General features: G+C 41.1%; 1 protein-coding gene across 3 annotated transcripts in view; it reads right to left on the bottom strand.

Moving 5' to 3' along the window:
* Positions 1 to 5,544: 5,544 nt before the first annotated feature.
* Positions 5,545 to 12,511, bottom strand: part of SORCS1 (sortilin related VPS10 domain containing receptor 1) — a 1,093,315-nt gene continuing 1,086,348 nt past the window's right edge. For 2 of the 3 annotated variants that reach the window (XM_073595920.1, XM_073595925.1), the window contains one exon: positions 5,553 to 6,512. In XM_073595920.1, coding sequence (XP_073452021.1) covers positions 6,443 to 6,512 — 70 coding nt within the window. In that variant the 3' untranslated portion in view covers positions 5,553 to 6,442. Of the gene's footprint in view, positions 6,513 to 12,511 lie in introns of all 3 variants that reach the window. The other variant, XM_073595919.1, reaches the window with a different exon arrangement.

The following is a 12,511-nucleotide window of genomic DNA, read 5'->3' as shown; positions in this document are numbered from 1 at the left end:
GCACAAGCTTGGCTGGCTTGCTCTGGGGGCACTCGAAGAAAAAGGAGGAGTGGAGAGTGCCATCAGGAGATCCTAGAAGAGGAGGTAAGAGACTGCTCTGTGCAATACGATTGCACAGAGCAGGTAAGCCTAACTTGTTTTTTAATTATTATTTTAGGCAAAAAAATACCTTAATAATCACTTTAAAAGGAACAACTTTGCACCATGCCAATTATATGGACCACTTCCTATATGGCAGGTATGTGATTGCAGCAGCCATTTTGTTCTGGATACCAAGATGCTCATTTGCTATACAAATGCCAACTTTAAAAATGAACGTACTACTTCAGCATTGCCAAAAAACACCCATGCATGTAAGTCCTTTCATAACGTGCCGCATACTAGAACTCCGCAGCTTCTCCGATGATCTATATGCAAACCTCCAAGAAAAAAGCCGTTTGTATTCCAACGGCTGACGGTAGCATTGTCTAATGATACATTTGTGTGACATTAAAAGCAAGAGCTGTAACTGATCACGTTGCCTAATGAAGTTTGGAATGACATTATTAATCCAATATGTTATTAATGAGTTTTCTTCATGTTAGGATTTTAATTGCCGTCGTATTATGATGAGCCCCTTGTGAACAAAATTTAAATTGAGAATTAGGCAGGCATGGAATTAACCTCTCCATGGTTCCCTGGGAAATGACATAAGGGCTCATATTAAATAGGGACAAAAGTGATCACTTCATAACCGTTTGCATTTAAAACGTAGTAATTGGGTTGTCAGGATAGCTCCACCCGCATCTAGGAAGGAAAAAAAATGAAAAAGGAAGGAATGGAGAAAAAGGATTAAAAAAAAGGAGAGGCAAATGAATGAAAAATGGTATTGTAATAATAAATAATAAAATAAATACATAGATTAAAATAAAAAAGTAGGATGAATATACAGTGCCTTGAAAAATATTCACACCCCTTGAAATTTTCCACATTTTGTCATATATACAACCAAAAACATAAATGTATTTTATTGGGATTTTATGTGGTAGACCAACACAAAGTGGCACATAATTGTGAAGTGGAAGAAAAATGATAAATGATTTTCAATTTTTTTTTACAAATAAATATGTGAAAATTGTGGCGTGCATTTGTATTCAGTCCCCTTTACTCCGATACCCCTAACCAAAATCTATTGCCTTCAGAAGTCACTTAATTAGTAAATAGAGTCCACCTGTGTGTAATTTAATCTCAGTATAAATACCGCTGTTCTGTGAAGCCCTCAGAGGTTTGTTAGAGAACCTTAGTGAACAAACAGCATCAAGAAGGCCAAGGAACACACCAGACAGGTCAGGGATAAAGTTGTGGAGAAGTTTAGAGCAGGGTTAGGTTATACAATATATCCCAAGCTTTGAACATCTCACAGAGCACTGTTCAACCCATCATCTGAAAATAGAAAGAGTATGGCACAACTGCAAACCTACTAAGACATGGCCGTCTACCAAAAATGAAAGGCCGGGCAAGGAGAGCATTCATCAGAGAAGCAGATAAGAAGCCCATGGGGGAACACAGCAAACATGTGGAAGAAGCAAAACGCTATGTGTGGCGGAAAACTAACACATCACATCACCCTGAACACACCATCTCCACCATGAAACATGGTGGTGGCAGCATCATGTTGTGGGGATGCTTTTCTTCAGCGGGGACAGGGAAGCTGGTCAAAGTTGATAAGAAGATGGATGGAGCCAAATACAGGGCAATCTTAGAAGAAAAACCTGTTAGAGTCTGCAAAAGACTTGAGACTGGGGCGGAGGTTCACTTTCCAGCAGGACAACGACCCTAAACATACAGCCAGAGCTACAATGTAATGATTTAGATCAAAGCATAGTCATGTGTTAGAACGGCCCAGTCAAAGTCCAGACCTAAATCCAATTGAATATCTGTGTCAAGACTTGAAAATTGCTGTTCACAGATGCTGTCTGTCCAATCTGACAGAGCTTGAGCTATTTTGCAAAGGAGAATGGGAAAAATTTCAAGTGTGCAAATCTGGTAGAGACATCCCCAAAAAAGACTTGCAGCTGTAATTGCAGCAAAAGGGGGTTCTGCAAATTATTGACTCAGGGGGGCTGAATACAAATGCACCCCACACTTTTCACATATTTATTTGTAAAAAAAATTGAAAAACATTTTCCTTCCACTTCACAATTATGTGCCACTTTGTGTTGGTCTATCACCAAAAATCCCAATAAAATACATTTACATTTTGGTTGTAACATGACAAAATGTGGAAAATTTCAAGGGGTATGAATACTTTTCAAGGCACCATATAAAAGGAAAAGAAGAAAGAACAAACAAAAAAAAAAAAGAAGGGAGAATGCAAAAAAGTAAAGAAAAAAAAGGGAAAATACAAAGGTGATTCTAGCAAAAAGAAAAAAAATGATGTGACCTCTGAAGACGTCAGACGCACTGACGAAATGCATAGGGTGTGGTCGAGCATGATACGTCACTTCCGCCCATAGTGGAATGCAGATGAATCACACAACAGCATCCCCGCGTCCGCTTGTTTTGTTTTTAACATGTTATCATGCCGGTTGGCATTTAGCGCCATTTTTTATCAAATAAACCACTTTTTTTACATACTTCACCATGGGTTCTTTACCCTATGTCTAACCTAGATATGTGTGGCTATTCCTTTTAATTGGAGACATCATTGGACCTGCAGTGACGAATTCACAGAAGCAGTTTGATAATCCAAAGGCTGTTATGATCTCTGTAATAGAGATCATCTCCATCTGGTGAGTAGGCTGTTTGCTCTGTGTTGGTGGAGGATTTCTCTATTCATTCAAGCATTGGAAAAGTCACCTTTAACACTTGAATACATTGGATGACCTTCTTTTGGTTTTTGGACTTAAGCATTTTTGATAAGGACTTTTATTTACTTATATTCTTCACTTTGCACAGCTAATGATATGTTTGATCACTATTCTGATTATTGTTGTGTACATTATGTCCTATTGGAGTGAATCCGGTGGTTCTTTAGTTTTATTTTATTTTGTACTGTTTGCACTTTATTATTAGGTCTTCATCAGAGTATTAGCGCGGTTCACCACATACACATTTCTCAATGGCATGCAATGGCAAGCTGCTGCTAACAAAGCAAACATAATTTTGGCATGCATTAAAAAAGAGATTAACTCCACGGATAAAGTGATAATTCTCCCGCTCTACAAGACTCTGGTCCGGCCGCACCTAGAGTATGCTGTCCAGTTCTGGGCACCAGTCCACAGGAAGGATGTACTGGAAATGGAGCGAGTACAAAGAAAGGCAACAAAGCTAATAAAAGGTCTGGAGGATATTAGTTATGAGGAAAGGTTGCGAGCACTGAACTTATTCTCTCTGGAGAAGAGACGCTTGAGAGGGGATATGATTTCAATTTACAAATACTGTACTGGTGACCCCACAATAGGGATAAAACTTTTTTGCGGAAGGGAGTTTATCAAGACACGTGGCCACAATTAGAAGAAAAAAGGTTTAACCTTAGGGCTCTTTCACACGGGGCGGATCAGTGATGATCCGCCCCGTGAACACCCGCTTGCTCAGCAGGGATTGCTCCGCCGATCCCCGCTGAGCAGAAAGATGACAGGTCCATCGCTGCACACTGTGCAGCTACGGACCTGTCAGAGCGCCGCTCTCCCCTATGGGGGATTGGATGATGGTCACCCGATCCGATCCGAAAACGGATGGAAAAGTAGGGTTTTCCTCCGTTACACTTTTCGGATCGGAGCGGGCCGGATGTCAGCCGACATGTCACCGCTGACATCCGATGCTCCATAGGGATACATGTATGTCCGTTTTTCATCCGAAAACGGAAGGATGAAAAACGGACATACGGATCCCTCGTGTGAAAGAGGCCTTAAACTATATAGAGGGTACTTTAAGAGTGGCAAGGATGTGGAATTCCCTTCCACAGGCGGTGGTCTCAGCGGGGAGCATCGATAGTTTCAAGAAACTATTAGATAAGCACCTGAATGACCGCAACATACAGGGATATACAATGTAATACTGACATATAATCACACACATAGGTTGGACTTGATGTACTTGTGTCTTTTTTCACCCTCACCTACTATGTAATGTGATCCACATCTACATACAAGACCTTTCTACATATAAGGGAAATGGTACTGACATAAACACACATCCACGTCCACACAGGTTGAACTGGATGGACTGGTGTCTTTATGCAACCTTACCAACTATGTATCAAAAGGAAGGAAGAACAAAAATAAAGAAGGGAAAAGATGGAGGAGGACAAAAGGATCACCCAGGAAATGAACAAAGTCCTCTCTTTGCTGGACATGTCTGGACTCTTCTCGGACTGCCCTACAACTCAAAGACTATTGGGAATTGGTGAAAACAATGATCAAATGGATGAGCAGATATGTCTCTGGGAGAAAACCTTTCCATATATCTCCTATACAATATGACAATCCCTATAAAAAATTAAAGGAGTTGTAAAGGCAGGAGGTTTTTTTATCTTAATGCATTCTATTCATTAAGATAAAAAACCTTCCATGTGTAGCAGCCTCCCCAGCACCCCCTAATTACTTACCGTAACCCAATCTCTCTCCAGAGATGTCCACGAATGTCTAAGCCGTCAGGGACACTCCTCCTGATTGGCTGAAACACAGGAGCGGCACCGCAGCTGTCAAAGTCAGTCAGCCAATCAGGGGAGAGAGAGGGTCAGGGCTCCATGTCTGAATAGACACACAAAGCTGTGACTCTGCTCCAGTACCCCCATAGGAAGCTGCTGACTTTGGGGGCACTCGATAGGAGGGAGAGACCAGGAGCAGTGAAGAGGGACCCGAGAAGAGGAGGGCCTGGGTTTCTCTGTGCAAAACCGGTGCACAGAGGAGGTACTTATAACATGTTTGTTTATTTTTTTATCTTATTTTTTAAATGAGCCTTTACAATCACTTAAAAAAAAAATCTAAATTAGGACATCATCTTAATGCTGCTAAGGTTCATATCCCTAAGTTGAGGAAGATCACTGAACAACTAACCAAAGAACACTGGTTCCTACAAATCTGAGAGATACAACAAATGGAAAATATCACTCTCCTAATTAAAGTGGAAGTAAACCCTATACTGGTAAGCCTATAATAAGGCTTACCTGTAGGCACAGTGAATATCTCCTAAACCTGCACAGCTTAGAAGATATTTACACTACATGCCGCCAGTGATGTCACCGGCGCATTCGCTCTGAAGGGAGGGTATACTGGTGCTGTCCCTTCAGAGCTCCATGCCGCGGTGAGTGATCCATGTCCACATACAGACCTGGAGCCAATGGTTTTACATATGAATTCTTTATTTAGAGATAAAGGGCAATTCCAAGAGTATGTGGCATTGAAGCTTCAAAACAGTAGTTAGTACACATCCACCATATTCGTTATAGAAACATCTATAAATTACAGTATCAATGATTGTAAATGATAGAGATATGTTTAGGTAAAACATCAATCAAGTTTCTAGAAGGAGCCTGATTTTCTTATCCCAGAAGATGTGGAGAATAGTAGCCTCAGCCTTCCCACATCATCCGCACGTGTCAAGGACCAGGAGGATCATGCAATGCAAGACAGAAGGAAATCTATACCAGCCCACTCCTCGGTACATGTTACATATTGAGGATTTGTGATCATTGTAGCTCAATTTATTTATTTGTTCAGAGGAAAGGTTGAGTTTTAGATCCCTCTTCTGTATTTGAATTAAAACGTAGGATATTTCCAGTTCTGGGCTCATGATTAGAGAGTAAAGCATAGAGAGTGTATATCTCATTGGGCCCTGTCCTAGGCAAAGAGTTTCCGAGTCTTTCAAAGGTCACCCCATGGCTTCTATACAGAGACCCCCCTAGACTACTCCATATTCCCTTCTCTGCCCCAGGACTAAACCCAAAACCATCTCTTTCCTTCACTAAATAGTCCAGGAGAAGGGCCTGCATGCACATGAAGATGGGGCTAAAGTGATGGCGAAACTTGGCACCCTAGATGTTTTGGAACTATATTTCCCATGATGCTCCACTACACTGCAGAGTGCATGACCATCATGGGGAATGTAGTTCCAAAACACCTGAGGTGGCCAGGTTTGAAATCACTGGGTTAAACCAAAAGGGAAGTGACCCCTTGTTATGTCCTACTTTCCCTTTTCATAAGGAGATAATTATCCTCATCCTTTTTCCACTTTCCTCCTACATTGACCCCTCACTTACCTCCCCCCAGAACCCTACATAGTTTCCATATTCCATTCCTCCCCCCTATCCTTAATCTGTGGTTACTTTTTTCCCTAAAAAAGGCAAAATATACAAATTTATTATCAGATAATCCAGTCATACAGATATGCATCCAGCACTTTGTTTACAGCTGTGGTTTGAAATGTACCCTGTATTTATTGTTTGATTGAGTGTGCTTTATTATACATTATTTTTTCTTTTTTTCTCTGGATTGTTTTCCGTTCCTGGAATGTTCAGCATCTGCCTTCTCCTATAAATACAGAATAAAAGAAAAAAAAAAAAGAACAATAAGAGAGAAGGGAAAAAAACAACACAAAGAACAAAGGAGAGCAGCATAGTGGCTTAATGGTTAACAACATTTGAGTTATTGGTTTGAATTCCAACTAGGACACTACATGCATGGAATTTGTATATTCTCACTATGCTTTAATTGACTCCTGCATATATATACATGTGAGATAAGGACCTTAGATTGTAAGCTCCTTTAGGGTAGGGACTGATGTAAGTGTGCATTATGTAAAGCGTTGCTTAACCACCTAAGGCATGCCCACAGTATATATACTGCAGACGGGTGGCCCCACTGTGCCGGATCACGCACATGTACGTGATCTGGCATTTCTGGGTATAGGACGTGCGCCCATCCTCCACATGATCTGTGCTGTCAATCGGTACAACACAAGTCGGTCAGCAGGCTAAGAAAGCAAAGAAGGAATACATTAAAGGGGGGGACGAGCAAAATGAAGCGACAAGATAAAAGAACAAAAATAAGGACAACAATTAAAGAAGGAAGGACAAAAAGAATAAAAGGAAGGGAAAAATAGAGAAGGAAGAAGAGCAAAAAGGTAGGAAGAGGTAAAAAAAATAAAAATAAATAAAAGACAGCGAAAAAAATAAGAATCAATGTTGACAAAGAAGATTATGATAAACCCCACCAGTTTAGCCACTTAAGGACCTCCCCATGCATATATACGGTAGCAGGGCGGTCCGCAAAGCGGAGTTCCACCCGGAAAAAAGTTTTTTTTTAAAGTCAACAGCTACAAACTCTGTAGCTGCTGACTTTTAATAAGGACACTTACCTGTCCAGGAATCCCGCAATTTCGGCCCACTGAGGCCGATCTGTCCATCAGATCGAGTGCAGGCACCGCCATAGTAACTAAGGGAAACCAGCAGTGGAGCCTTCAGGCTTCACTGCTGCTTACCTACTGTGCATGTGCAAGTCGATTGATGCTTTCTGAATGGTCCCGTCATCTTTTGGGACACACACAGGTCCCAGAAGGCATCGGGGGGGGGAGGGGGAGGGGCAGAGCCAGAAGAGGACATGATGTACCTTGCTGCGGCAAGGTTGGGATGGAAATTCACCGTTAATCTAATAAGGCAAAGCACCCCCCCCCCCCTACAGTTAGAAAGCACTCCCAGGGAACACATTTACCCCTTTGATCACCCCTAATGTGAACTCCTTCCCTGCCGTATCATTATTACAGTGACAGTGCATTTTTTTTTAGCACTGATCACTGTATTGGTGTCACTGGTTCCCAAAGTGTCACTTAGTGTCAGATTTGTCCACCGCAATGTCCTACTAAAAATCACTGATCGCCACCATTACTAGTGAAAAAAAATAAATAAATAAAAAGTCAATAAACTATCCCATAATTTGTAGACGACATAACTTTTGCGCAAACCAATCAATATATAATTATTGGGATTTTTTTAACCAAAAATATGTAGCAGAATGCATATTGGCCTAAGTTTATGAAGAAATTAGATTTTTTACATTTTTTTATTAGATGTATTTTATAGCAGAAAGTAAAAAATATTGTTTTTTTTTCAAAATTGACGGTCTTTTTTTCTTAATAGCGCATAAAGTAAAAACTGCAGAGGTGATCAAATACCAGCAAAATAAAGCTCTATTTGTGGGAAAAAAGGACATGGGTACAGCATTGCACGACCGCGCAATTGTCAGTTAAAACAACGCAGTGCCGTATCGCAAAAATTGGCCTGGTCAGGAAGGGAGTAAACCTTCTGGGGCTGAAGTGGTTAAAGTGGCTGTTATGTTAGACTAAAAACCACCTACAATATACTGTAACAGTGGTTGGGTAGGCTCTCATACCAAGTATATTGGACTAGTAATTTATTTAGGTCTCACATTCCCATTATACCAAATTATACTGTAGAAAATCCTTATTTGTAAAAGAGACTTTTCAGGTGCTAAATTAACATATAAATATCATAGATTGTGTCATAAAATATGTTTTATTTCCATCAACTCTTAAAAGCACATAAAAGGAGAGAGGTCCATACAATTATATATGTCACATGCACAATATATCACATTTATACCCCCTTATATAACCTCAAACACCCACTGTTCAGCAAACTCATATGTCTTTTCAATCATATCTTTAAAGCGGAGTTCTGCCCTGGGGAAAAGTTAAAAGTCAGCAGCTACAAATACTGAAGCTGCTGACTTTTACTATATGGACACTTACCTGTCCAGGGAGCCTGCGATGTTGGCACCCCAGCCGATCTTCGGATCAACTGCCGGGTGCAGCTGCCGCCGTTCGAGGTAAGGGAACCCAGCAGTGAAGACTTTCGGTTTCACGCCCGGTTCCCTACTGCGCATGCGCGAAGCACGCTGCCCTTTCTGATTGGCCCAGCGGCGGAGGAAGGAGGAGAGGGCCAAACTTCTGGGAGATCTCTTGAAGTCTCCCGGAAGTGGGGAAGGGGGTCCTGTCAAAAACAGGTCCCCGTTCCCCCCTCCCCCTGAAAGGTGCCAAATGTGACACTGGAGGGGGGAGGAAGTAATTAATCAGAAGTTCCACTTTTGGGTGGAACTCCGCTTTAAAAGGGTTTTTTCGATTCATTTGAAGTTGATTTCTGCAGTGGGATGAGGATAATTCTCAATGTGTTTCCCACATCATAGATCTGCTTTATCAAGAGATAAAGGAGTTGTATTTACAATATTTTATGAGAATTGATATTAATAACATACATTAACCACTTCAATACAGGGCACTTTTACCCCCTTCCTGCCCAGGCCATTTTTCAGCTTTCAGCGCTGTCGCACTTTGAATGACAATTACGCGGTCATGCAACGCTGTACTCAAACAACATTTTTATCATTTTGTTCCCACAACTAGAGCTTTCTTTTGGTGGTATTTATTCAACACTGGGATTTCAATTTTTTGCTAAATAAATGAAAACAACTGAAATTTTGAAAAAAAAGAACCAAAGTTTTTCTTTGTTTCTGTTATAAAATAATTGTTCTTCATAAATTTAGGTCAAAATGTATTCTGCTACATTTCTTTGGTGAAAATAACCCAAATCGGTGTATATTATTTATTCTGTAGGAAAGTTTTAGAGTCCACAAACTATGGTATATACAGTATCTCACAAAAGTAAATACACCCCTCACATTTTTGTAAATATTTTATTCTATCTTTTCATGTGACAACACTGAAGAAATAACACTTTGCTACAATGTAAAGTAGTGAGTGTACAGCTTGTATAACAGTGTAAATTTGCTGTCCCCTCAAAATAACTTAACACACAGACATTAATGTCTAAACCGCTGGCAATAAAAGTGAGTACACCCCTAAGTGAAAATGTCCAAATTGGGCCCAATTAGCCATTTTCCCTCCCCAATGTCACGTGACTTGTTAGTGTTACAAGGTCTTAGGTGTGAATGGGGAGCAGGTGTGTTAAATTTGGTGTTATCACTCTCATTCTCTCAAACTGGTCACTGGAAGTTCAACATGGCACCTGATGGCAAAGAACTCTCTGAGGATCTGAAAAAAAAAGAATTATTGCTCTACATAAAGAATGCCTAGGGCCCTAGGCTATAGGAAGATTGCCAAGAACCTGAAACTGAGCTGCAGCACGGTGGCCAAGACCATACAGCGGATTAACAGAACAGGTTCCCCTCAGAACAGACCTCGCCATGGTCGATCAAAGAAGTTGAGTGCACGTGCTGAGTGCAACTGCCAATACACGAACATCTCTATGCACCCAGATCTTCCAAACAGAACCAAATTTACTCCTAGACACTATGCCAATTGTTGTACTCAAGGCATCGTGTATCTGCTTCAGTGTGGTTGTTCCTGTTTCTACGTGGGAATGATCAAAATGGAATCTTGGCAGAGAGCATACCATCATATCCGCAGTATGCAATCATGCAATCCAGATCTGCCATTGGGACGGCATGTCACCCATTTAAATTCTTAGTATTAGATCAAGTTCACCCAGGCCTTAGAGGCGGTGACTGAAACAAGACACTGCTTCAGCGGGAGCAGTGCTGGATTTTTAGACTCAGTGCCACCACATTTCCTGACCTAAACAAGAAGATTTCCTACAAGCCTTTCCTTGAGGGATTCGTCTCGAGGGGGCGGAAAATGAATAGTTAGTTGTGCATTTAGTCCCTCTCAACTCATCCATCCGTTAGTCTCTGTATTAATACTGCTGGTGGTATATGTATATTTGCTATATATGGTATGGGTAACTGAATTCAATTATTTAATCATTTAATTAATTGAATGAATTGAATTTACTGAATAATGGCATTGCCTGATATTGAATTACCACACTGAATATGACATACATTGTAAATTCTGTATGCACAGGGACATATAGTGATCTCATGTGTTAATTAATTAATGTTTTACTGTAGTTTAAATCCCTTTTTTCCTGTTTTCCTTTCATTGTTTCATCGTTTTCCTTTTGGCATCCACGGCTGAGATTCTGGCTGCCTTACTGCACCCCATGAACACTGGAGTATTAGTCCAGTGCGTTTTTGTTTCTGAGTGTGGCTGTACCATTTCTAAGCCTCTTATTTCTCTATAGCATAGCCATGTTCCTTTTTTTACCCCCATGTTTTGTTTAGGTGCTCTCCCATCTGACGCACCCAGGCCGTACGGTCCGCCCCTTTTCAGGTGCGGTGACGGCGGCTTGCTTGGGCTCTGGTGCTTGTGTTCCCATGCACCTTTGAGCCTTATGTGCGTCAGTGGGTGGACAACGCAGCACGTGGTGCCATTACGTGATCTGCTGCGGCATCTGCCCATGATGATATCATTCACTTGGATTTCCAGTGATGGCATCATCTGTGGGTGGCGCCGCAATTTAGCATCATCGCGATCATATACACCTGTGTCGGTGGTGTGATGTGGTGCGCCGCCGACTCGGGGGGGGGGGGGGGGGGCAATCGTGGAGTGTTATTTAGGCAATGCCACAGGTGGATTTTCTTCACCACCCCCCCTTCCTGTTATGGTTACTATAAAAACCCTTCAGTCCATTATAATCTCTGCTTCATTCTGGAGACACAGGGAATCGCTGCACCCATGACAATCCATTAGGTAAGATTCAGTGCTGGGATCTGCTGACACCTGTCAAGAGAGTATAGTACTTTTTGCAATGATGTGGTAATTTTCCCTGTGTAATACAAATGCTGGGATAACTCCCCTGGTGTAAAATAAATGGATACTATTTTTTATTTGTTTTTTTAGGTTTGGCTGTTGATTGCCTAGCCAGTTCCTATACATTGGGTGTATCTACCTTTAAACATGGGATGGCTTTATGGTATCATCTGCAGCTGAACCTTGCCTCAACAATAGTGGCCATTTTTTAGGTGGTTTAGGTCTTTGAAAGAACTTTTGCACTGCAAGATTTAACAGATAAATTTCAAAGCAATAGGTATGTTTACCTGCATATACTTGGATGACTCTTTTGAGGGTCCATTTGTTTCTATGCATCAGTTACACCCTTCAAATTTTTATGTACCCAAATCCGTGTTGGTTTGTCCCTCGAGACTGCTCCAGCCCCCTTTGTGGGAGGCATTTTTTCGAATACGGGGGGTTTCATGTGGATATGGTTTATCTCCATCTTGCTTTGGCTTTCATGACGCTGCTTTGGCGTCTCAGTTTCCTCTTACTTGCTGAGCTATGATCTCCTTTGTTTGAAACACGCAACACATGAGGTCAGTATTGATACCTACATCTACGTTTTGTGCTCTTTCTTTGTAAATAACTGTAAAGATGATTAGCTTTTGAATTTTGTAATATTTTTAATTTTGTGTGTAATTACATATATCAATATTGTAGATTGTTTGTATTCATCTGGAAGTCCTTAGCCCATTACCCTGAAGAAGACCCTTACTTCATCTGTTGAAACGCGTTGGATTTCCCCTGTCTCCCCGACAGTTGATTTGGGCCTCTTCCAGCTGTCTGTCTTTGGACTGCCTTTTCAAATCATGTGTTTTAG

This window comes from Aquarana catesbeiana, linkage group LG08 (assembly GCF_042186555.1).
Source record: "Aquarana catesbeiana isolate 2022-GZ linkage group LG08, ASM4218655v1, whole genome shotgun sequence".
NCBI lineage: Eukaryota > Metazoa > Chordata > Amphibia > Anura > Ranidae > Aquarana > Aquarana catesbeiana.
Note: the sequence above shows the minus strand (reverse complement) of the source record. Positions and strands in the feature narration are given on the sequence as shown.